General features: G+C 43.0%; 1 protein-coding gene across 1 annotated transcript in view; it reads left to right on the forward strand.

Moving 5' to 3' along the window:
• Positions 1-27,423, forward strand: part of LOC137324825 (chitin synthase chs-2-like) — a 44,230-nt gene that overhangs the window by 11,166 nt on the left and 5,641 nt on the right. Inside the window, exons 5-16 of the mRNA XM_067989551.1 lie at positions 1,871-1,960; positions 3,366-3,539; positions 5,970-6,150; positions 13,631-13,732; positions 14,011-14,152; positions 16,192-16,392; positions 17,025-17,309; positions 18,664-18,843; positions 21,637-21,988; positions 23,098-23,141; positions 26,974-27,038; positions 27,227-27,337. Of these exons, the coding sequence (XP_067845652.1) occupies positions 1,871-1,960; positions 3,366-3,539; positions 5,970-6,150; positions 13,631-13,732; positions 14,011-14,152; positions 16,192-16,392; positions 17,025-17,309; positions 18,664-18,843; positions 21,637-21,988; positions 23,098-23,141; positions 26,974-27,038; positions 27,227-27,337 (1,927 nt within the window). The remainder of the gene's footprint in view (positions 1-1,870; positions 1,961-3,365; positions 3,540-5,969; positions 6,151-13,630; positions 13,733-14,010; positions 14,153-16,191; positions 16,393-17,024; positions 17,310-18,663; positions 18,844-21,636; positions 21,989-23,097; positions 23,142-26,973; positions 27,039-27,226; positions 27,338-27,423) is intronic.

Below are 27,423 nucleotides of genomic sequence, written 5' to 3' on the forward strand. Positions count from 1 at the left end.
GAGATGCCGGTGATGGACTGGGGTGGACAAATGTAAGGAATCTTACAACACCAGGTTATAGTCCAACAGTTTTATTTGAAAATCACAAGCTTTTGGAGGCTTTCTCCTTCGTCAGGTGACTTCACTCACCTGACGAAGGAGAAAGCCTCCGAAAGCTTGTAATTTTCAAATAAAACTGTTGGACTATAACCTGGTGTTGTAAGATTCCTTACATTTATTAAATGACAACAGTAGGTGCCAAGTAGAAAAAATATCTCATTCCCTGGCTCTGTTATCCTTTACCCTGAGGGAAATTCCTTTTGAACAATTCACAGCCAAGTCTGCAGAGATCCTCTGTGCAATGCTGTGCTGAAAGTGCAGTGCAGTATTGGATGACCAGTTCTTTTTTGTTTGAAATGACATCTTTCTGTTCCCCACCAGGTCTGTTGCTTCCAAGTGGACTAGCCTTAGATGGGATGGTAACACATTCCCCTTTGTAGATTTCTCAAGACACCATCAGCATGGATGGTGGGGAGTTTACGAGCTGCTCGGGGCTGGTTGGATAAAAACAATGTTCAGTATCAAGTTTTTCACTCTTCCTCAATAAAATACTCTGATATTGTGTGAAGCTGTAGTCTAACCTGTAACTCAGCTGATAACTAATTTCGTTTAACCCAATTGTAGCAGGCAGCTATGAACGACAGACAATCCTGTAGTGTATTAACACAAGTAAATTTATTTTTCTGATGCTAAATAGAACGAATCTTACATGCTCATCATTTCCAGTGGGATTTAGAAGACTGAGCACATTACAATGTTCCTGTTCATTCATACATAGAGGGCCTGATTTCCTGGTGCTACCCTCCGCTCTGGTGCTGGACAGGTGCAGTGTGTCTGTCCAGTCATACCCATGGTACAGGCCTGCCCTCTGGCAGGGCCTTGCACTAGTAAGGAAAAAGGTGTGCTGGTGCAGGGGCCTGTAGCTTCGGGCCTGGTCGCTAGCCTTGGGGCCTTCTGGTGCTGTTAGTCAGCAGCAGCCAAAAGGCCCCAATGCCCAATAGGGTTGCCAAAACTCCAGGATTGTCTTGGAGTCTCTAGGAATTACAGGTTAATCCCCAGGACACTGCTGTGAGCAACCCAGGAGAAAAGTCATAGGGGCATTAAAAGGAATTGTGTTTTTTTCATTTTCTTTGAACACTTTTTTATAAAAATATTGGCAATAGGCAAAAAGGCTGTTTGGATGAATCTTGGCTGTTAATCAATCAGATGATGGATTGTCTGTTTGCTTTCCAATTGGTGTGGGAAGGTGGGACGCCATGAAGATGAATGTGTCAGGCGACCAATGGTAGGAGTATGGGGACAGGGCGCTTGGAGACGGGAGGTCATGTGATGAAATCTCCAGAAATACTTACAATCAGAGTTGGCAACACTAATACCCAAAGACATGGCAGGTACTTTAAAAAAAATACTGCTCCTAATTTGGGGGTCCTCTTTGGCTTCCCTTACCTTCTGATATGAGGGGCAATGCAACTCCAGTATCAGTGCTAGCTTTAACATCTGAATGCTGAGTCTGTGCCTAATGCAGACCCAGGCCCAGTTAAGGGGATGGGATGGTGGGAGGGCAGGGATGGTGTATAGGAAGTCCTGGTGTAATAGGTTTCTTCTCCCTTTTCCTGACTTTTGCACAGGCATTTCCTGGGGGCAAAGATTAGGAAAACTGGCCCCAGAAAATGTTTTACAAATAATTGGAATTTAAAATAATTTCCTTAAAGTTTGACTGACCCAAATATAATTATATATCACAGTTATACTTTACTATGAATTCCTAGCATTATACATCATTTAGAACAGACTTGATATTAGTAACAAATGAATACATTTTTTTGAATAGGAAATCGGACCATGTCATGATATATCTATGTGCAACAATGTGGCATGAAAGAGTGGATGAAATGGCAACGATGCTTACCTCAATATTCAGGTAAATCCAGAGGAACCAGCTTCTGACCTCACTGAAATCAAAGATAATATGGGAGTTTCTCTTCAAGGTTCTTAACCATGCAGATAAATTACTGTCAAATGTTGTACAGTCTGTATAGCAAAGTATTAATAACAATAATTAAATGTTCTTGCTAAAGTTGTTTATGCAGCTGAATTCTTTCATCTGGTATGGTGACAGTTTGAACCACGTCTAACCACGTTGCGCGGCTTTCCGACAATTTCCTCGGAGCTGCTCCCTCTGCGCTGCCGTAACTTCGCCAGATGTGCAAGCGTAAATTCCCGGCCTAAGATTTTTTTCTGCTTCTTCAAATGGTATGGAGTGTGTTTGTGTTACAGTGCGATTGACCGGTAGGATGAGGGTTTCTTTGCCCATGATATTTTCTCTCCAATCCTGGCTGTGCTGCTGGAGAATACATCGAGCGAAGGTTTGATCCATCCCTGCAAACAAGGAGGGAATATTGACATCCAGGCACTTGAGCAGTTATTGCATATCTGGCAGCTGCCTTAATAGTGGTAGTGAGGGGAAACTGCCTGTGAGGAGGTAGACCACCCCAAGTTATGGCCTATCACTTATGGTGGGGGAACAAAATAAAATTAGAAGTGGTCCAGGTAACAGTGTATTTCTCTAATATTTTTCTCTCTGGTAAATTATTCCCATCTCCAGTCTTCCTGACCGTGATCACTGTGCTGCCTTCAGGTCAGATGAATGACCAGCTCTGAGGTTGCCACCAGCGCCTCTGTGTCTGTCCAACTAAAGTGCTAGGGACTGCCCAGATCTGACTCCTCTGACTCCTCCATCCCACTTAACATCGTTCAAACTTGAGCTTTTTCCTCATTCTGTGGCTCTGAGCATTACTACGCTAATATGCATTGGTTATCAATTTTCTATCACATTTCTATTGTGGGTTGTTCACTACCCTTGATCAGTGAGGAGGGAGCCATGTCACCCTGTTCCCCACCAATTCTATTCTGTGGATTAACAAGCAGAAGGGGCATATTCCAAAGCAGGTGAGCCAAAAGGTGAAGATAAACCTTCATTTATTTCCTGAAGATAGGACTTCTCATTTCTATATGGCACTCCATCTGATAACCCAGCTAAGCACTGACAAAACTCAGCAAACAAAAGCAGATGGAGTCACGGGGCATGCTGCACTGAAATCTAAACCAGTGAATTAGAAGTCTAGTGCTCGAATTTGTAGTGACTTTTCTTCTAGGCAGTCTTATTATATTACCTGAATATATGTTCATGAAGATAACGGTTGATGTAACTGTTATTAGCCATCAGATACCGACATAAGAGATCACGTATTAACTATTTCCACGATGTACTGTGCCTGCTTTGGTACATCTAAACCTCATTTAGCCAATGTTACTTTTTTCTGCAGGTTGGACAAATACAAACCAAGCTCTTCAAAATCACATAAAGACAATTTTGACTTTGAAGCGCACATTTATTTTGATGATGCTTTTCACTTCACCAATCCAGATGATAATGTGCAGGAAAGAGTTGTGAATGAATATGTGAAGAGCCTTGTTTACACAATGGAGGACATTTACAGGTCATGGAACTATCTTACATTCATTATGAATTCATTGGACTGTATATAAAACTCAATAATATCAATAAGTCCCTGACTACCACTTGCACATCATGCTAGAAAATGAGCTTGAAAAATAGATATAACCTATTGTTACAAGTTTCAGGTCATCCTGAGACATTCTCTTGGTGACAGTGATACTAGTCACTCTAAGTAAGTGGTTGAGGGTCTTAAGTTTAGGTTTGTGCCCATCCTGTCTAATATCTAATTATGTGATAGTGTAACCTCAGGATGTAATGAAAGGACTCCCTTGTAATCCGGCCTGATAATGTGTCTTTCACTTGTGACCTCACACATGCTTCTCCAATCTCTTTGAAGGAGGACTGAAACATTTGGTGAATTGTTAATCTGCTTTATTTTACAGACAGCCAGTGAACATACAGAATAATAGTCAAAGCGAATTCCACTTGTTTTCACTCAATCTCACTTCTCTCCTTGAAAAATGGGGAAAAATTAACTGTGCACCCTATTCCTTTTGTGGGCTGACTTACCTATTTTTAGAATACCTTTCTTTCTTAACAAATTCTAACTGGAAAAGCTGACCTGCATTTTAGCTTCCAGCCCCAAACTAAAAATTGTCATTTGCAGTCCTTTGTTTGAAATATAACTGCCCCCGTGTCCCTTTATCTTTTTCCTCTATGTCCTGGCCAGTGTGAGGACTGTGACAATAACTTCCTCCCCATTCAGTAATTCACCAGAAAGCCTGTCAATAAAATCAGCTACTTCTCCCTCCTGCCTTTGGGTTATGAGTTAAAGAAAATATCTTCTGCTATTCTCAAAATGGAAAGAGGCCATCCTGACTAATAGGCCTAGGGTGAGACAATAGACCCTCATGTCAGTTTCAAATAGATTGTGAGCCATGACATTTCATAAACTGATTCATCTAGCTTTAATACAAACCTTCAAAGCTTGTGGCAGTGCCGTTATTAAATTCATAAAAAATTATTTTGTTCTAAAACATAACTCAATCTCAAATCCTCTCGGTGAGGGAAAAAAATGATTAAAAAACCCCCAAATTATGTGCTAGATTCTGAGATTTCATTCAAATAGTAAAATGTCTGAACCAAAGCAAAATATTTATTCTGAGTGTACAGAAATTCATAAAACATGGATAATAACATTTTCAATTATAAGCTAATATAGTTCATAATTACAAAATGGATACATTTACTCCATAAAGCAAGTTGAATTAATAATTATTCCAGTAATAGAACATATAAAAAATTGTTTATGGTTTTGAAATTATTATAATAACTATATTATTCAGCAGTGCATTCTGATAGTATTTTACAATAATAGCTGTCAACTGTAGAATTGTACAATTCAAATCTGAATAAAGTTTCAGCTAAATGTTGGATCAAACAAACATGATAGAAATAAAAACTGCAAGCCTTGCCTAGCCTTGCACAAGTATCTGGAGTACTGTGTACAGTTACAGTTACCTAAGGAAAGATATACTTGCCTTAGAGCAGGTGCAATGAAGGTTCACTAGATTGATTCCTGGGATTAGAGTGTTGTCCAGTGAGGAGAGTTTGAGTAAATTGGGCTTATACTCTCGGAGTTTAGAAGAATGAGAGGTGATAAAATTCTTAGACGGCGCGACAGGGTAGATGCTGAGAGGCTGTTTCCCCTGGCTGGAGAGTCTAGAACTGGGGTTCATGGTCTCAGGATAAGGCCATTTAGGACCGAGATGAAAAATTTCTTCAGTCGGAGGGTTGTGAATCTTTGGAATTCTCTACCTCAGAAGGCTGTGGATGCTCAGTACTTAAGACTGAGATCAATAGATTTTTGGACAATAAGGGAATCAAGGGATATGGGATAGGGCGGGAAAGTGGAGTTGAGGTAGAAGATCAGCCATGATCTTATTGAATGGTGGAACAGGCTCGAGGGGCCGTATGGCCTACTCCTGCTCCTATTCCTTATGTTCTTATCCATTTAAAAAGAAAGTGTCCTCATTATTATACTTTTTAAAAACTAAATACTTACAAAGAATGTGATTAATGCAACAAAAATACGTATTATACATTGGTTTGTTTCTGATTACTGGTGCCAATTTTAGAGTCATAGAGTCATAGAGTTATACAGCACGGATAGAGGCCCTTCGGCCCATCGTGTCCGCGCCGGCCATCAGCCCTGTCTACTGAAATTTTGTTTGTTTAAGCAGGTGGAATTATTGGTGGGAGGGGGAACTTTCCATTAGGTGATTTGGACAGTTTTAAGGTGCTGTGCTAAAATGCAGTTGCAATGGCAAGACTGCACCAGCACTACAGGTGTATGTAATTTGTATCTAATGCAGTGCTATCATACTGCTGAGGAATAAAATAGCATGGATTCCAATTTCAAGAAGGGACTTGCAGTTAAACATTTGCACTCAAACATTTTATTATACAGGATATTTTCACGTGAAAAACAGACTTCCAAGGATGAACAGGAAGACGATGACATTGTAAAGCAAACTATAATGAATACACCATACGGTGGAAGAATCAACTACACCCTTCCATATGGAAACAATCTATACATTCATTTGAAAGATAAGCAGAAAATCCGGCACAAGAAGAGGTGGTCTCAAGTATGTTTAAATAGTAAACATAGCATGAAATTAAAATAGGCCGTACAAATAGAAATGTGAAGCAGAAATCATTCTTATTAAATATGAAATAGCAAGGTGTTAAATATATGATTGCCTGTGTTTTAAAGCAGAATTTCGAGTGGTGCTCTGAGACTGTGTACCAGGTTCCCTTCATGTACTGTACTCCTATTCACATTATTGAACCTCGTTTTTCTTTTATTTTAGAAAGAGATAAAGTTTTCTTTGTGCAGGAAATGTAGCCTGAAGCAGTATGTTAACTTAAAGATCTTATTAAACCCATTTTTTAATGTGACTGAGAGGTATGTTAAAGAAAGTTCTTCACTGAAATATGACTGACACAAAAATAAACATAACACAAAATCTGAAATGTATTTTTTCCCCCTGTAATCTAACCTAATAGCACAATGGGCAGTGTTTGTAATTCTGGTTGTTTATAATTATATTGACAAACCATTTCCTCTTTAGCACGATCTTAGTACAATAATACAATACCATGACAATTTTGTAGTGAGCTTTACAATACTTTTGAATTTCAGGGCATGACTGTCACTTTATAAATAAAGAAAAGCTTATTAAGCTTTTCATTTAGGAGTGCGCTGCTACTACTAAGAAAGTACCCTCTGGTAATAAACATTCATATTGCTAACAGTGTTTTCAGTGCAGTTCTGTTTCAATATGTAGCTGTTCAGCTATTACATTTCCTGGATATCATGGCCCCGATATTAGAATGGAGGTGGGATGGCAGCAGGGGAGTGAATGGGCGCATGGGTAATCCGAGCAATAAAAAATGTCCGTTTCCCACACAATCACAATTCAATTGGTGCCACTTAACGTGGCTTCCGGGTTTGCCATCTGAAACCTGCGCAGCGGGCGGACTGCGCATCCGCATCACAGCTGTCAGCTGGAGGAGCTCTATTTAAAGGGCCATTGCTCCAAAGCTTTTGTTGGAGCAAACACCCACAGACCACAATAGAGCAGCACAGGGGCAAGGCTGCTCCAAGGTTTAACGATGCCTCACTCCAAGTGTTACTGGATGGGGTGAGGAGGAGGAGGGACGTGTTTTACCCGGCAGATGGGAGGAAGTGCCCTGCCTCTGCCACCAACAAGGCCTGGCTCGAGGTGGCGGAGGAGGTCACCAGCAGCAGCAACATATCCCGCAGCTGGATCCAGTGCAAGAAGCATTTCAATGACCTAACTAGGTCAGCAAAAGTGAGTACACTTACTGATTCACCTACATTCCGTGTTCCACATCGCCCCGCCCCCATCCCCCAACTCATTCTGCACTGCCAACACTACTCTATCACATCACTCCTCACACCCACTTAAGGCTCATCCTCAACTTACCTTCACTTCCTCACCTCCCCATTAGTCACCCCACCACTACCACTCATCCCAATCCTCATCCAATGTGATGGCTCTGTCTCATACTCACCCTCTGATGCACCTTTTTCATGGTCAGCCTCAATGCATTCATGGGTTGGCCACTTCACCATCACTCACTCACGTCTGTTCTTTCTCCCCTTCAAGGAAAAGAGAGTACAAAATGCACGTGAGAGGGCGAGGACCGGAGGGGGGCCACAACAAATAGTGGTCCTCACAGACGCGGAGCAGGAGGTGCTGGAGCTGAGCCTAACCCTCGAGTGCCTGTTCGTCGGGGACAGCAAGACTGCCATCTGACAAACATCTAGCAACACAACTTTAATATTCATCACACACAATATGAATTGATGTTAACATGCCTTGCCATTTTCAACACCTCAGTATGCTCATCGCAACATGACAAATCTGTGATGATGCATAATATTGCCTTCTGTTCTCTTACAGGGCTTTCAGTGACCGCTGTGACGGCAGAGGGCAATTCCTCAGAGGACCTGCTGGCCTCAGAGGGTGCACCGTCACATGTTAGCGAGCCATCCACCAGCGCAGATACTCACACCTCGGAGGGTCCCAGTACTCAGTTAGTTGGGTTGGCACCTGCTGAGTCACCACACACATGTAAGCACGAGCAGACATTGGTGGCAGGGGCAGCTGTGGAGAGTCCGCGTCAGTGGGAGCACTCCCCTCCAGGCTCTGCTCAGCTGGACGCAGATGCTGAACCCCGGGGGCCATCCTTTAAAAGGAGATGATCGAGGGACAGCAGCACATTTGCAAGGTGCTGGAACAGGTGCCACACACACTCTCCACAATAGCGCAGAGGATGGAGGAGTCCAACTCCTGCATGAGTGGAATGTGGCACAGGTACGGGAGGGAATCTCTGAGATAGTGTCACAGGAACGTGAGCAACTTTCTGAGATAGTGTCACAAGTAAGTGCGGGAATGTCTGCGATGGAGAGAAGGCTAGCCTCCGTTGAGCTTCAAGCACGGCTCACAAATGAGTCCATTCAGGCCCTGACAACGGTCATTCGGACTCAGGGTGAACAACATTCTGCCGCCCTAAACAGGCAGACAGATACACTAGCACTGGCCTTACAAGGCATCACACATGTCCTCCAAACTCTTGTCCAGCAGAGTGGTAGGAGTGACGTGGCCCTGGCCCAGGGAAGGATGATGGCAAAAGGGGATATGGAAGTGGGGACGCCACTCAGAGCGCTCCCAGTTTCACCCATTGCCCCCCTCTCAACCAGTACCCGCAATGCAGACTCTTCTCCAGGTGGCCGAGTCTGCCCCTGCACAGGTGCAGGTGGAGCAGTCTTTGGAGGGGCCCTCATGGGCTCCAAAACCCAGAGGGCATAGGCCTAAAGCATCTAATTGATCAGGGCATGAACAATAGCAACCTGCCTCTACCTCTGCTGCAGCCACAGGGGAAGCACCATGTAGAAGTAGTCGTAAGAGAAAGACAAAGGTTTTGTGAGCACGAAGGGTATGCACAAGGGTGTTTGACTGACTGTCATATTTTTCATTTATATTTAGTTTTTGTTAAAGTGACATTAAATGTTATTATTGTCACCACTATTGCCACGTCTTGCCCATTCTTGCCTGGCTTTTGTGATAGGGCCCTTTCATGAGGTTCACCATGAACAGCGACACTTGATACCACCCATTGGGTCACTTTACAGTAGGTTTATGTGTAGTTGCAGGACTGTTTTGTGTGGGGAGGCGTGGGCGCTGCTCTATCCAGGTGGTGTGATGACTGGACTTTTCACACTTTCTGATGTTAGGAGAACCGTTCACATATTAGTTTCTCCCTGGTCTCACGAGCAGCCAGGTGAGCCGCTGCTCTGCCCATTAGTTCCTCCTCCTCCTCAATGTGGAGGCAGATGTGGATGGGGCCTCCTCAAGCGGCACCCCTCTCTGTTGTGCCTTGTTGTGCAGGGCACAACACACGACTATAATGCGTCCCATTCTGTTTGGTGCGTATTGAAGCACTCCCCAGAATAATCAAGGCACCTAAATCGCATCTTGAGCAGTCCTGTAACATGCTCAATTGTAGACCTGGTGACAATGTGGCTGTTGTTATATCGATGCTGTTGCTCGGTGATGGGGTTCCCCTGAGGTGTCATGAGCCACGTGTGCAGGGGGTATTCCTTCTCCCCAAGGAGCTAGCCCTTAAGGGTGTTCGGTGCGTGGAAGAGGAATGGGATGTTGGATTCCCTCAGGATGAAGGAATCGTGGCAGCTGCCAGGGAATCTGGTGCACACGGGAAGGAATCTTTTGTGGTGATTACAAACAAGCTGAGTGTTGATGGAATGATACTCCTTCCTGTTGATGAACAGTCCTGGCTTGTGTGGAGGTGCTCGTATTTCTATATGGGTGCAATCGATTACACCCTGCACCCGTAGGAAGCCAGCCACAGAGTGGAATCCCACTGCCCTCTCCGTCTGGCTGAGGTCATCCATGGGGAAGTTGATGTAGTGTGAGGCTCTGTGAAGCAAGCCGTCGGTGACTTGTCTTATGCACTTGTGTGCAGATGACTGAGAGATCCCCGGGGGCACCCTGGGTTGATCCTGAGGCAAAGAAGTTGAGGGCAGTGGTGACTTTGATAGCAACGGGTAATGAGATGCCGCTCGGTGCAGTCGGGAGCAGCTCGACATTAAGGAGGCTGCAGATGTCTGCAACTACCTGGCGACTGACTCTGAGCTTCGATATGCACTGCTCCTCAGAGAGGTCCAGGAAGCTGAGCCTCAGTCTGTAGACCCTGTTGCGACGGTAGTGCCTCCTGCGACGTCGCTCTCTCTGTTGTTGCCCCCTGTGCTCTTATGCAGGTGCCTGTGGCACAGCACTGTGTTGTGGAGCTCCACGTGGCGGAGGTGGATGCCATGTCTGGCGAGGCTGGTGATGTTGCTCATCCTCGGATGTAGTGGTGAATGCAGCCATGGTGCCCCCCCACCCCCCCATCCTGATGGCGTGAGTTTGAGGGGGTCTGAAAAGTTGTTAAACATGTGTGAACAGAAGAATTGTGAGTGGAAAGTAAGAATTTTCAGTGAAAACACAAAGAACTCGCAGCCAATAGTTTGTGTGAAGGAACTGAGTGCCCTGCAGCAAGAACTCACCTTTTCTCCACATCTGTCAAACAAGCATTTGAATGTTCAACTGGCTGAAACACATCTGGTAGAACATGGAGTGTTTCCCACAGCATGGGAAACACGTTGAGGATGTTTAAAAATCGGACCCCTGCCTTAATGCGGACAAAATTAAGTACTTCCAGTATCTACATAAGTCTGTTAACTGTCATCCCGCCAGCTTTAATTGCCGGTGGGACTTCTGTATTCGGGAGGCACACACGCACCCAGATGCATCAGTGGGGAACCCGGAGTTTGCGAGTTGGAGCTGGATTCCGAACCCGCTCGGGGTTTCCGCAATTTTCGGAGCCCTCCCGCCCCCCAACCTACCTGCTACTTCACTGGAAAATCGACCCCCATGACTCACTGAGAAGTAAACAATAAAAATGTGCAAGACTTGGGCAGGTTTGGATAATGTAAATCAAACTCATAACCTCAAGTTATGCCAATTGGAACATTTCAGGTTCAAAAGATAATACCTAAATGTTGCCAACTTGAAAAGCACTAGTTTTGGTTCGCACGTTAACTTTTTTTGTGCTATATATTCTTAATGTCCATCTGTTCATGGACAATGCCACTTTCAATATCATGGTAAATGCCTTCCAGCTGGCTACAGAGTTATAACAATCAAGGTTGACCTTTTATAAAATTATAGAATCATACAGCACAGAAAGAGGCCATTCAGCCCATTGTGCCTGTGCCGGCTCTTTGAAAGAGCTATCCAATTAGTCCCGCTCCCCTGATCTTTCTCCATAGCACTGCAGATTTTTCTTTTTCAAGCATATATTCAATTCCTTGAAAGTTATTATTGAATCTGCTTCCATCATGCTTTCAGTGCATTCCAGATCATAACAACTTCCTGTGTAAAAAAAAATGTTGTCCTCATCTCCCCTCAGGTTCTTTTGCCAATTAACCTTTTATTATTCAGATCATTTTGTGTGACAGTGTCCAATTAACAGTGCTTTAGCTGCAGAGGGGGGTCTGATTCCCAGGAGGTTTATTGGGCATGCTGTTTGGTGATTTGGCCATGTACACAGATCACTAGAATGTAGTGGTCAGATACAAAAAATTATCAAATAGGCTAATGGAATGTTAGCCTTTATAACTAGAGGGGCTAGAATATAAAGGGGAGGCAGTTCTGCTACACCTATACAAAGCCCTGGTTAGACCACATCTGGAATACTGTGTACAGTTCTGGGCACCGCACCTTAGAAAGGATATATTGGCCTTGGAATGAGTGCAACACAGATTCACCAGAATGTTACCAGGATTCCAAGGGTTATTTTATGAGGTGAGATTACATAAGCTAGAAACGTAGAAAAGAAAACATAGAAAATAGGAGAAAGAGTAGGCCATTCGGCCCTTTGGGCCTGCTTCGCCATTCAAAATGACCATGGCTGATCGCCTAACTCAGTACCTTGTTCCCGCTTTTTCCCCATATCCCTTGATCCCTTTAGCATTAAGAAATATATCTATTTCCTTCTTGAATATATTTAATGACTTGGCCTCCACTGCCTTCTGTGGTAGAGAATTCCGCAGGTTCACCACTCTCTGAGTGAAGAAATTTCTCCTCATCCAGGTTCTAAATGGCATACCCCGTATCCTGAGACTGTGACCCCCTGGTTCTGGACTCCCCAGCCATCGGGAACATCCTCCCTGCATCTAGTCTGTCTAGTCCTGTTAGAATTTTATATGCTTCGATGAGATCACCCCTCATCTTTTAAACTCTCGTGAATATAGGCCTAGTCGACCCAATCTCTCATCATACGTTAGTCCTGCCATCCCAGGAATCAGTCTGGCAAACCTTCGTTGTGCTCCCTCCATGGCAAGGACATCCTTCCTCAGATAAGGAGACCAAAACTGCACACAATACTCCAGATGTGGTCTCACCAAGGCCCTGTATAACTGCAGTAAGACATCCCTGCTCCTGTACTCAAATCCTCTTGCAATGAAGGCCAACATACCATTCGCCTTCCTAACTGCTTGCTGCACCTGAATGCTCGCTTTCAGCGACTGGTGCACAAGGACACCCAGATCTTGTTGCACCTCCCCTTTTCCCAATTTATCACCATTCAGATAATAATCTGCCTTTCTGTTTTTACATCCAAAGTGGATAACCTCACATTTATCCACGATATGCTGCATCTGCCATGTTCTTGCCCGCTCACCCAACTTGCCTCTTTGCATCCCCTTCACAGCTCACATTCCACCCCAGCTTTGTGTCGTCTGCAAACTTGGAAATGTTACATTCAGTTCCCTCATCCAAATCATTGATATATATTGTGAATAGCTGGGGCCCAAGCATTGATCCCTGCAGTACCCCATTAGTCACTGCCTGTCACCCGGAAAAAGACCCGTTTATTCCTACTCTCTGTTTCCTGTCTGTCAACCAATTCTCAATCCGTGCCAGTATATTCCCTCCAATCCCATGTGCTTTAATTTTGCACACTAACCTCTTGTGTGGGACCTTATCAAAAGCCTTCTGAAAATCCAAGTACATCACATCCACTGGTTCTCTCCTATCTATTCTACTAGTTACATCCTCAAAAAACTCCAGTAGATTTGTTAAGCATGATTTCCCTTTCATAAACCCATGCTGACTTTGTCCAATCCCATTAATGCCTTCCAAGTGTTCTGTTATCACATCTTTTATAATAGACTCTAGCATTTTCCCCAAACTAGGCTTGTATTCCCTGGAATATAGAAGGTTAAGAGGTGATTAGATTGAGGTTTTTAGAATTTTGAAAGGAATTGATAGGGTACATGGAGAGAAACATTTTTGCGCTGTAGGGGAGTCTAGGACAAGGAGACCATAACCTTAAAATCAGAGCCAGGCCATTCAGGAGAGAAGTTAGGAAACATTTCTTCGGACAAAGTGTGGTAGAAGTGTGGAACTCTCTCCCATAAAAAGCAGTACATGCTAGCTCAGATAATTAAAAATCTTGCATGTCTCTTTTCAGATCATGTACATGTATTATCTGCTGGGATGGAAGTTAAATCGGAAGTACATTACCTTATCAGGGAAATTTGAAGATGAAACGTCTACTGAAAATGCCTTAAAGGTAAGGAACGTGTTTCAATTTCTGGTACCTAAAAATGACAATGTGTGATAGCAGCGTACAGACAGTTAGTGTGTTCATGTGACATCGCTCTGTTTGGCATTTTAACTGAGATGTTAACCTGTTTGTGTTAAACAGTTAATGTCTCTGGTAAAATAGCAAACAGGAATGTCATACAAACACGCTAAGCACTTGCATGCTTTTATCACGCATAGTAATTTCTAGACCTCTCTATTCAAGAACATTATATATCTCACATTTTTTTAAATTTTGTTTAAAAGACTGAGAAGGAAAACACTTACATTCTGGCTTTGGATGGGGACACTGACTTCCAACCCTCAGCTATGATCTTATTAGTTGACAGGCTGAGAAGATATCCACATGTAGGGGCTGCATGTGGTAGAATACATCCAACTGGAACTGGTATGAAGTTATATTTAGCTCTCTCTTATTTATGTATCTTTACTTCTTGGCAGTGTACATAATACGGAAAAAACAAACACAAGACAGGATCATAGATTGCTACTTATCATGAATATCAATTCTGTGATCATGAGACAAAGGAAATGGTGCTGGCACTGTCAGTTGTGTTTTAATTCACTACACTCATTTTAAAACTTTTATTTAAAATAATCAACCGTCGGTTATCTCCCATCCATATAATAAATGGCAGGAAATGAGCAAAAAAGTTAACTAAAAAAGTATTTTGAAATTCTAAGTTTCATCACAAGGCATTTGCAAGTTATTATATTGAAAAAAGTCTGGTTTTGCATTCGTACATACAAACATTGGGGCAGAAATTGCTCAGAGCAGCGAACCAACAATGCTTGCCGCTCCATAGATTTATCCTAATTCACTAACTTACCGCGGTCTTTACTTTGGGCACTTCCTCGACTAGGAAGTGGAGAATAGCCCAGTGTCAGTTCAAGTGAAACTAGGACCGTGGAACAAGCGAGAGAATTATACTCTCCCCTTGACCTATCAGATTGCAGCATTTTTGACAAGCTGTGTTAACTATTTCTGCAGGCTTCCAACATGAAAACTAGGAAATGAAAGGTACAACATTAAAATCTTTGAAAAAACAATTATAAACAACAAAAAAAGAGAGGCAGAAGGGAAAATTTAAAAAAAATAATTTTTTAATTTAACTTTTTTTTAAATGACCAAGAACTATTAAAATAAGGAGTAATGAGACTCCATATTTTTAAAAGGTTAATTTTTAGTTGTTTGGTTGTCATTAAGATTTACCACGCTGTTAAAACTTAGTTTAGACCTGCATTTTTAAACGTATTTGTTTTGTGGCATAATTAGTTACTTTCCAGCTGGGAAGACGAGCAAGTTGCCACTTTTTCTAGTGAAAATCACTTTTTCACTATTCCAGCCGGCGATATACCTTTAATTTGAAGCTGACATATTGCCGGCAAACCAGTAGGAGCAATTCGCGGATTTCCGTGTTTCACTGCGCATGTACGAATGCATGTGCTCCTCAACTTTGCCGCTAACAACAAGCACTCACCGTTATTTTGCAAGCAATTTCTGCCCCATTATATTAGAAGAATGGCCAGAATTTGTTTAATATCATAATATTTAAACCCTATCATTATTAATTGTCTCAAGGGAGTTCCAATTCACAAAGAAGTTGCTAACTCTAGTGACCAAAGGAATATGAGGAAGAAACATTGCTTGAGCAATTCTCGTGAAAACTTCTAGTTTACTTTGGCATGAATATTAAACCAACAGCTTGTTTCGTGCTTGGAGCCAATCCACGTTGTGAATTGAAGCATGGGAGGCAGCATGTTGGAAACTTCCTCGTTTATACCGCAGGGCAGCTTCACTAAATAGAGAAAACAAACACCAGGCAGTCTACTTCCTGCTATTGCCTTTGTTACCATTCTTTCCTCGAATCGGACAACTGGTTACTTAAAAAAAACATTGAGAATAAACACATTTTTAAGCCTACACAGGTACCAACATGCTGGATGCAAAATTTGTCCCCAGGAGATTAATGAGGCAGGTGAGAATGGTAAGGTCAATTGTACATAGAAGCAGAGAAAATTTACAGCACAGAAGGAAGCCATTCGGCCCATCATATCCCCGCCGGCTGAGAAATGAGCCACCCAGCCTAATCCCACTTTCCCGCATTTGGTCCATAGCCCTGCAGGTCACAGTTCTTCAGGTGCACATCCAGGTATTTTTAAAATGAGTTGAGGGTTTCTGCCTCTACCACCCTCTCAGGCAGTGAGTTCCAGACCCCCACCACCCTCTGGGTGAAAATTTTTTTCCTTATTTCCGCTCTAATCCTTCTACCAATCACTTTAACTTGCCCTATAGAACAAGCAGGCTTGATCGACCAAATGTCCTTTTCTTGTTTCATATTTTCTTATGGTAAGTCATTGAATTTAGAAACTCAGCAAATATGTGTAGAACAGTAAAATGTACCTTTTTCCCCCTTCCTCTCAAAGGTCCGATGGTCTGGTACCAGAAGTTTGAATACGCTGTTGGTCACTGGCTACAGAAGACAGCTGAACACGTGTTAGGGTGCGTACTGTGCAGTCCAGGATGCTTCACTTTGTTCAGAGCAGCAGCCCTAATGGATGATAATGTTGTGAAAAAATACACCACCAAAGCAACTGAAGGATATCATTTTGTCCAGTACGATCAAGGTAAAACTAACATATGTTTGCCTTCCTCTGGTAACTTGCTGACTTTCTCTTCTACAATGGGCTAGAATTTCCGGAGAAGGTCTCCCGATCTCCCACCATAACCTCGGTGTTTGGCAAACCTTGTTCCATTTGTTTACAAACACGAGGGTAAATTCAGCAATCGGCGCAAATGGCTGTTTATGTCATTTGGGAAAGGTTTCTGCTGTTCTTCCATCAGTGTTGCTATGGGAGATTGGGCAAACCCTAAGGTAATTCTACCCCTGTGTATAAAGGAAGTGTCTCAGTGTGACAGGGAAACCTTTATTTGGAAAGAATAATCAGTGAACTTTTTTCAATAGGTAAAGCTAATGTAAACATCAAGATTTCATAGCCACCATTTAATGCTACATAGTAATAACAAGCTACAATCAGGAACAATTAATCAAAAAGGACCAACTATAACCATATGTAAGCGTGTACAAGATTCCATAGCCACCATCTAGTGTATGGGTCACCCTGGATGCATATATCACTGAAGGCAGGGATATTCTTTGTACCAAGAGAATCTCACATTTTTGAATGATTTGATTGGTCTTAGTACAACAGGCTAGTAAGCACCTTTAACAGTAATATGCACCAATCACTTCCAATAGGAGAAGACCGTTGGCTGTGTACGTTATTACTACAGCAGGGCTGGCGTGTAGAATATAATGCAGCTTCGGATGCCTACACAAACGCACCGCAGGAGTTCAAGGAATTTTACAATCAACGACGCCGCTGGATGCCTTCAACTTTGGCAAATACAATCGACCTTCTAGACAGTGGAGCACAAACATCCAGGAAAAACCCATCCATTTCAAAACTCTACATTCTGTACCAGATTATTGGAACAGCAGCATCGATTCTGGGTCCCGCCACTGTGATTTTGATGATAGCAGGTGACTGTGCTTTTCCAAACCATATTGTAATATTTTTTTGCCTATAAATTGGGATGATATACTGCAACTATAAAAATGATTTAATTTCTACAGCATTATCATAAAATAGTACCAGTGCCACAAATGCAATAGTGATTATATTTAGCTGCACACAAATGAAGCGAGACAAGCTTTTTTTTGCCTCCATTCGTGAGAGTGCAGGTTTCTGCATCAATATTAAGGGTGTGCTGACACCCAGTCATCCATTAATGTGCCACATCAGGATCTGTCAACATAATTATAAAGTATCTTGGATGCCAGACAGGCTTCAGGCTTCAGGCTCCAGTCGCAGAAATGACACCATCATGTGAATAACAGCTTTGTGATATTGCTGTACAGCATCACAGTAGGAGGCTCACCTCAAACTATCCAGCATTCAGAATCAAACAAAAGCTCGCCGTTTTCATTAAAAAAAAGTGTTTGGACTACCATGTTCCATTTGCTTACAAACACGAGGGTAAATTCAGCAATCCTGTGCTCCCAACAGAAAGTGTTGCTTGATGGGAGCGCAGATGGCCTACAACACTGTAGCACTGAATCATCAGCCCTCCATTTCCATTGAGCAAGGCTCCCAAAAGGGAGCGTCGGATTGCCTAGTTTACCCTGTGATATGGTGACATACATCAGACTGAAATACATAACGGTGTCATTTGTACCTGTCGTCATCATCATGGCTTTTCATTCTCAACAAACAAAAAATGTTTACCAAATACATCTTCATGAAGATAATGCCTCCCGAGCACTTATTAAACAATTTCACTCACACTGATGTCGTGTATCCCATCAATGCAGTATGGGGTGAACTTTTGGAATGTGAGAGCTGAAACACATTGGTGCAGCAGTGTGAACCAGGTCTACAACAACACTAACAACTTTCACTTATACAATAGCTTTAATATAGAAAAATATCCCAAGGAGTATCGCAGAGAGGGGCAAGAATGGACAGCAAGCAGCAATAGTGGAAAAATTAGGGATGGTGATCAAAGACATGGGCTGGCAACTTTTTCTTGGAGTTGCTCCTGCTCGCTGGAAGTGGAGCGAATAGTTTGTTTGCGGCAAAGTTATGGCAGCCCAGCAGGAAATTTCCAGCTGTGGTCTAACAAGTAGATCTTGAGGAGGCTGTACTTGGCATCAGTGAATGAAAAGCAGAAACATCTCCAACTATGACATCTCAAACACTGATTAATACTAAATTCATAAGACTGGTAACGGAAAACTTATAGGATAAATTTGTTCATTGTTTCATCCAATCTTAACACAAATTTTCTTTTTAATACTATGTGGATGATTTTTTGCTATTCAATAACTTTTACAGGAGCATTTACCTTTGTGTTTAACTGGAATGGAAATGTTGCTCTGGCTCTTGGAGTCGTTCCTCCTGCTATCTACATACTGATCTGTTACAAAGTCAAATCAGATACCCAGATCAATATTGCTGCAGTTCTGAGCATCTTATATGCCTTTCTAATGATTGGAACAATAATGTCGATCATTGGTGAGTGTTTCATTGATTACACTTTTAGGTTTCTATAGAAATAAAATTTATATTGTACAGCAACTATCTTTATCAATGCAAAGCTTTGGAATTAATCATTTTAAAACTTTGTAATATTGATTACTTTTTCATGTTGACTCAATGTTACCATGAATCACCATTAGTATTCATATTAAAACTTTAACAGTGAAAATCAAAGTGAACTTGTCAGATGAGATAGTGGAATGTAACATAAAAATGCAATGCAAAGTTATACAGAACATAGGAACAGGAGTAGGCCATTCAGTCCCTCGAGCCTGTTCCACCATTCAATTAGATCATGACTGATCTGTATCTTAACTCCATCTATGTGCCTTGGTTCCAAACTATTGTACTCATTTAATAGTCCTCCAAATATATTGCTCTTCCCTGTTTTGAGCAATTAAGTCATTTTTGGACCTTCATAAATCAATAATATATTAAAAACCTTACTCTTTGCACACTTCCTGTTATCTTTTTCATTATAAATTCCTATGTCCACACTTATACTGGAGACTGCCTATGTAGACTTGTGAGGCTGTGATGACATCCTCCTGTCAGTGAAGCATATGATTTTAAACTGGGGACTGAATTACAACTGTGTGCTCTGGTCCAATTAACCTTTGCCCTCTAACCTTAATTCACCTGAAGACTACCCTTGGTCTTAACTTCCTGTGTGAAATGCCATGTGAGATTGACGAGTGAATTTAATGAAATGTTGTCAAATCTGGTAACATCTGATATTAAATTGTAGATATATATATAGTTATATATACACACACACACACAGAGTCCGGGCACTTGTACACTGCCATTATATTCGCAAAGTTGAGTTCTTGTAATATTGTGTTTTGTGATATGTGCAATTGTCCTTATCACTCACCACCAATTTTTATGATAGTTATTAATATGTTTTTTTTAAAAAGCTTGGAAGCTAAAACGTGATAGAGAAAATAAACTCAGAACTGTTTGGTAGGGTCAACACAAAGAGGGAGTTAGGATGGTGACTTAAAATACTTCGCACAGATTTTAGTAGCTTGAGTTGCAACTTAATTTTATATTATTAGTAGTAGCACTGTACTCTCCAACAAGGTACCTTTCCTGCTGTAGTAAAGGAAATATTTGTGTAGAATTTGAGGGCTATGCTTTACTGAGAGAAATTAATATTGTCAGTTTTGCTAGTGAAAAACATAGGTATCGTGAGAAGCATCAAGATTAAAAGGGCAGGAGAAGGTCCAGGACAGAAGTTGCTGCTGCTGAAAATGTGGATTTTTCTGCCATTTTGGAACCAGGAATTATATTGCAGCTATTGCTGCATTTTTGAAATGGATGAAATTCACTTCCAGCTTTCCCAAAGCTTTCATTAGCCCTCATTTTTTGACAATATCACCTTGTTCCTTTAGGACAGATAAGGCAGCAATAGCACTAGGTTTATGTGGGGCAGACTGCTCCTGTTTACACCTGGCTCTTTTACAATGCAGCAGCATGTGCATGCGATTTACATTGCTGCGCACTGTTCAAGCACGGTCAGGTGCAGCCACCAGAAAAGCCATAAAGGAAATTTGGGTGCAGCGTTGTTTAGACATGGAACGGGGACAAAGGATAGTGCCCATTTTTTTCTCTGCATTTCACCTGTTTTTCGGATGCTATTTGAGAGCGGGGGAAAAAAATCTACACTTATGTTCCAAACGTGGATGCCAATGGTGATTCATAGAGACCTTCAGTGTTAGTTTTACTTCTAATATTATGTTTCCATAGCACTTGGCTGGATCCTAAATGGGCTCCTTTAAGTGGCGTTGATCAAAAAAGTAACACGATGATAGAACAATTGTATCAAGGCTGAACTGGTGGGAGGAGTTATATTCCCTATTTCCTACTTTTTCAAGATCTGCTTTCCTCCTTCTGCCCCTTATCCAGGGAAGGGGAGAGGTGGACTGAATTACAGGAATAATTTGAGTTTGAGTTATAGTATGAATTTGGGATTAGGGGCTCAAGCCACCCCTTTGGTGAGAGTTTGTCCAATTTTGATTTTTTTTAACATCTGCTAATATTTGTTAATACTGTACCTCCTCCCAATATGCAGACCAGCTGCATTACTCTCTTTACATTTTTAAAACATTTTGCCACTACCAGACTTTAAATGTATTGCAAGTTGCTTCTGATCCCTCTTCCTTCTGGTGCCTAGGCCTTTATTAGAAGGTGTAACCATATCAGTATTTAATTACCAAACCAATGGGTGTGACAGTCTTAAAATGATTACTCTAAATGTCAAGGGGCCTTTCAATTAAAAAGAACAAAGTACCCACTCTAAGAAGGGGAATGAACAGGTGACATTACAACAAGAGAACCATTGATTACACAGATAAGAATACAGGGGAGAAATTAAACTCGCGACTGCCCATTTCATCCTTGAAAAATGGGCAGACAGCACCTGAAAATCATTGGGGGGGGAATCACCTTGGACGCCCCTTTAACACCCAATGCCCACCTGTTTTAGGCAGGCCTGTAAATGGGCAAGCCTAAAAGTGTAAGACCGCTTAAATATGCAAATAAAGATCCTACACTGGTTGTAGGACTCTGATTGGAAAATTCTGGTACAAATGGGCAGAGCATGGCCTAACCAGAGGTCCTTAAAAAGCTAGGCAAGGGGCTTCATGTGAACATAAGCTCATTTCCATACACTCACATTCATTTATACTGTACAGGCAAGAAAATATGAGTCATAAGCTCCTTCTTTACAGTAAAAATGCTAACATCATGTTATGTACTTTTTAGGTGAAATGGTCAAAGAAAGCACCTTTATTACTCCAACAGGTTTGTTCTTCATCTCCATGATGATCCTTTACTTCTCGACAGCAATGTTGCATCCCCAGGAATTTCCCCTCGTTTTATATGGACTGCTGTACATAATTTGTATCCCCAGTGGGTTCTTGTTGTTGCCAATTTACTCAATGGTAAACATGAATAACGTTTCATGGGGGACTCGTGAAACAGCTGCTCCAAAGATACTGGACAAAAAGAAGCTGCCGCAGGTTATGCGCTATGAAAAGAAATGCAGATGCATCTGTTGGGATATTGAATTTGTTGTCAAAGAGGATAAAAAGGAACTAATTCAACATGCAGACAGGTAACTTTTGAAGTGATTTGTAATATTAAAGGGCAGTGTAACTTGGTGCTGTCTCCACATAACATTCGAAAAGCATGTAACAGTACCATCTCCCAATTACCTGTATTTCTTTTCAATTTCTTTGTTCTGATCTATAGGTTTGGTTATTGTTTTTTGATACATTTTCTTTTGGTTTATTTTTCTCCAGTAATTTTCTTCAATTAAAAAGTTTATTTCCCCCTCAAATTGTTCCTTACAAGCTCACAAGGCTAGATGATATAGAGTTTCTAGATCTTCCCGCTCCTTGAGAGAGCTCAGACTTTATCACAGGCCTCTTTATAAAGTTTCTCAGGATCTCTAGGACTTTCGATTCTCTCTACTTGGTATGGAGGGGAAGGGGATGGCTGCCAGGCTGGTTGGAAGCCCAAGTTTTACACAGGGTTGATTTGTTAGGAGTTGTCCTGACTCTGGAGCTTGCTACTTGGTGCTTGAGTCTCAGTCCTCCTAGGTACACAATTTGTCATCCATGAGGCAAAGGGATTCTTTTTGATTAGTTTCATAAATTGAGGTTGGTATCCTGACTGTTCTATGGGTTTATACTCCTTCAGCTATATTTTTGGGTGGGGTGGGAATGGGAGGGAAAATTTTGTTTCCAAGGGGGATTCTGACTATTTCTTCTTCCATTTTTAAGCATCAGAAAGATTAGCTACACACTTTCCCATCAACTAAGATGACAGAAGTCTGAGCACACTATCAAAACTATGCAAAATTCGCAGGGGCAAATTCTTCTTGACATTGTGCCAATTAATATTCAATTCAAGCATACTTGCAAGCATCTAAATAAATTCCCATTATCCCCACCTTTCTATTCTATATTTTGCTGCGTTCTTGCGAGTTTTGTGTGCATCTTTGGCATGTTTTGTCCCTGGAGGGAGTTCTTCCGTTGGTCATTTTTATTGAGTCATTGCATTGAATTCCAAAGATTGACATGACTCACTTGTGGCTTTTTCTCTTTGTATATTTTCTACGTTCTTGTATCATTATTTTTCTTGATGCCCTCTATTCAAACTATTTCAATTGGGGAAAAAAATCATTTATTTAGATGGTTTTTGATTTTTTTTTTCCTTTAGTGTAATTGACAAAGAAGAAGAAATGGAACCCAGAGTAAAAGACAGTGAGTATTAATAATGTTTAAAAAATCATGGCTTGTTGCTAATTGACAGACCTGTCTAGAAAGGGAAAAACAGTTTTTTTATTTTAAATAAATGTCCAACACAAGCATAACTGATATTAGTACTGTAGGATTTTTTTAGGCCAGAATCATTTTCTACAGGTTTCTTCCTCCTCTCCTGAAAGCACTGACTCATGTTGCTTTATAGTTCTCCCGATGCTACCAGGCCTTCCATTATCTTGTCCAAGTGCCCTTTAGATCTGTCAACCAAGACATTCAGTGTCAGCAGGCTGGCTGACCATATCCCTCTGAGTTCAATTCTGTCTTTACCATGGGCTCGATTTTGGGATCGTGTTTCCGGCGGGTTCCCAGCGGGGTGGCCCCGAAAATCCCGATATCCGGTCACGTGACCGGATCGCGACGAAATCCCAGCCACTTACGGGTACCGCGCTGACGTGCGGGGCTGCGCGCGCAAGCCCCGCTGGTGGGAATCCCGCAGGCAATTAAAGCCAGCGGGGTTCCACTTGAGAGTACTTACCTTGCTCGTTGTGGTCAGTTAATGAGCTGAAGCAGCTGTCAAAAGAGGAAGTGTGGGATTTTCGGTTCAAGGCAGTGAGTTTCCCACACTGGGGGAAACAGTCCCTCCTCAACCAGGCGTGTTGCAGCCAGCAGCCTGTGGCAGGTGCCAAGGTGCGCTCCACGGGGGAGAGCCCTCACCCACGCAGGAGGCCACCGCGTCACATAGGGCAACCCCTGCCCTCCACCACCCCCCGCCAAGCCAGAGGACAGACCGACACGAAACCGCAGCCCCAGTCCGAGGAACCACCCACCTACCCTGCACAACCCCTCAGACCAACACCTGCCAGATGGGTGGTGTGTGGACACCCTCGGAGGACGAAGAGCATGACCAGCCCCAGCAGCCTCGCAGTCCACGCCGTCCGCCGCAGAGACGTGGATCCCCCCAACACGGTGTTGTTGCACGCCCACCTGCACAGCAGGAGGGAGGGCTACCGCAGAGAGAGACGCATTGCAGAGGGCACTACCCTCGCCACTGGGTCCACAGACTGAGGCGCAGCTCCCCGGACCTCTCCGAGCAGCAGTGCACAGGGAGGCGCAGATTCGCTCGACATGTAGTCGTGGAGATCTGCAGCCTCTTTCATGCCGAGCTGCTCCTGGCTGGCCCCAGCACCAACTGCTTACCTGTCGCTGTCAAAGTCACCACTGCCCTCCACACCTTCTCCTCCGCATCCTTCCAGGGTGCAGCCGGCTACACCGCCGATGTCTCTCAGTCGTCTGCGCGGACGAGCCCTGCAAATACACCTGCACCTACTCTGCAGTAACACGATGGGTGGCATCAGTGGTGGGTCCTCATAGTGATACCCAGGAGTGGCCATTATTGGACACAACGGACAGGTTTCGCAGAGACATGGCAGTGGTGGTGTCAATATAATGTGTGCTGTTTGTTGCTCTGAAATTCAATATAGGTAACACCCATGACAAACCCTCAGACACCCTTGTGCACCCCCTTCATGCTGACGACACGTTTGCCTTACGCTGCCTACTGCACATATGTGATGCATGCCCTGTGGCTGCAGCACAGGTGGTGGCAGGTTGAGTGAGGCTGGCCGTGAGGGAGATGCACGGGAGGGTGAGTATGGGATGGAGCAATGAGATTGTATGAGGATTGGGTTGCGTGTTAGTGGCAGGATGAGTACTGGCGAGGTGAGTAGGTGGAGGTAAGATGAGGATGGGGTTTGAGTGGGTATGAAGGGTGATGTGACAGAATAGTGTTGGCGGTGCCGAAGGAGATGTGGGGTGGGGGCAGTGTTGTGGCAGACGGAGTGTAGGGGAAAGACTTCATGTTCTCACTGCGGCTGACCTACTGCGGTCATTGCAGCGCCTCCTGCACTGTATGCAGGTGGGCCATATGTTGGTGGCGCAGGTGACCCCCTCTGCCACCTCGAGCCAGGCCTTCTTGGTGGCAGAGGCAGGCCGCTTCCTCCCGCCCACCGGGGGGAAGATCTGTGTCCTCCCCCTCCTCCTCACCCCATCTGATGATACCTGGGGTGAGGCATCATTAAACTGGGAGCAGCCTTCCCCCTGGGCTGCTCCATGCTGCAATTTGTTCCATTGGTTGCAGCATCTGTCAGTGGAGGACTGCCCCTTTAACTAGAGAGCCTCCAGCTGACAGATCGTACTGCGCATGTGCAGCCCGACCGACGCGCAGGCCAGCGCCGTGGACCCCGGAGGAGCAGGTAATTGATTCCTATTAGTGGGTTGCCTGCTACGATCGCGTGGGCAACCCACTAATTTCGCCGAGCGTGTTGACCACGCTTCCGGAGGACCACCCGCTGGGAACCCGCAGGCCTGCTAAATTTGAGCCCCATATGTGTGTTCATGTACAAACCCATTAGGAACAGGAGTAGGCCATTCAACCCCTCGAGCCTGTTCAGCAATTCAGTTAGATCATGGCTGATCTATATCTTAACTCCATTTACCTGCCTTGGTTCTATGTCCCTTAATACCCTTACATAACAAAAGTCTATCGACCTCACTGCTTTTTGGGTGAGTGTGTTCCAGGTTTACACTACCCTTTGTGTGAAGAAGTGCTTCCTGACATCACCCCTGAATGGCCTAGCTCTAATTTTAAGGTTATGCCCCTTGTTCTGGACTCCCCTTTTTTTTTCTAGAAGGACTAAGACTAGTTCCACTGGTTGGGAACAAGAATGTTAGTCAGAGGCACCCTCTGTACATTTACCATAAAAAAACAGAAAATGCTGGAAACACACGTTAGGTCAGTCAGCATCTGTAAAAAGAAAAGACATTTCATGAGTGTAACCTTCATCAGAACTGAAGACTGAAAGGTAGACGGGCATTTTAGTAAGGTTGGAAAAAATAAAGAGCAAAAAAGGGGAAGGGAGAGGGGTCGGGGGGTGGGTTAAATGACATGCAAACTGTTTATTAGAGAGCAGTTAGATAATAAAAAAGATCAACAGTAAAGTGATGCAGAGATACAAAAAGGACAAAAGAAGTTGCAAATAGTGCAGGCTGAAAAGACAGAGGAGAGGACCACACAATTTGTTGCTTTACCAGTCCAATTATTGGGTGATATTTGGGTTTGTAATGCTGCATAGTGATGGCGAGGAGAAGGGGTGGGGAAAGAGACTTATTACTGGGATCATTTGTAAAATGCTGATGTTATCCTTGGCTCAGTGGTAGCACTCTTGCATCTAAGTCAGAAGGTTGTAGGTTCAAGTCTCACTCTAGACACTTGAGCACACAATCTAGGCAGACACTCCAGTGCTGTACTGAAGGAGTGCTGCACTGTCTGAGGTGCCGTCTTTCGTTTGGGATGTTAAATTTAGGCTCCATCTGCCCTTTCAGGTTGATTTATAAAAGATCCCATGGCACTATTCTAGGAAGAGCAGGGGAGTTCTCCCCAGTGTCCTGGCGAATATTTATCCCTCAACCACCATTACTAAAAGCAGATTATCTGGTTATTTATCTCATTGCTGTTTTTGGGACTTTGTGCGCACATTGGCTGCTGTTTTTCTCTCCATTACAACCATTCAAAAGAAGAACTTCATTGGCTTTGCAGCACTTTGGGGCATCCTGAGACTGTGAAAGGTGCTATATAAATGCAAATTGTTTCTTTCTTTATCTTGTTTGAACTGCTGGAAATATGCTGGCAGAGAAACCCATAGCATGCTGTATATTCAAATGGAGTTTTGGGTCTCAAGCAGTTGAAAGGTCAAAATGAAAGATATTTTATTGCTCAACTGCTCTGAACGCAGTGAGCCAGTGAATTATCTTTTTTTGTGTTTTCATTACATAGGTTGGTTAAGCAGATTGCAAGAGCAGTCACTCCATATACTGCTTGTTGAAGAAGAGCTTGATGAAGTAAGTTGTTGCCAATGACATTTTTCTTAATTTCCTTGTGTACTCCTGTACATTTTGAATGAGCAATAAGAACTCTTCTGTTGTTTGTAGTTATTCACCTGTAGTATAAAGCAAAATGTGCCACTCAGATAGGCCATTGGAATAAAACATTTTTGTTGAGCTTAATGTTCTATATTTCTTATCTGCAGGTAGAAAACCCATTCTGGAATGATCTAATCAACCTATATCTTAAACCAATTGAAGAAGATAAAGAGAGGCAGGCAGAGATTGCGAAGGAGCTGAAATCTCTCAGAAACAAGGTAAGCACTGCTTACAGTTGTCTGTTCTGATTCTGATCACTTGTTCAATCTCAAAAGGGGAACCATGTTGATTTATGTTTGGGGGT

This window comes from Heptranchias perlo, chromosome 8, assembly GCF_035084215.1.
Source record: "Heptranchias perlo isolate sHepPer1 chromosome 8, sHepPer1.hap1, whole genome shotgun sequence".
Lineage (NCBI taxonomy): Eukaryota > Metazoa > Chordata > Chondrichthyes > Hexanchiformes > Hexanchidae > Heptranchias > Heptranchias perlo.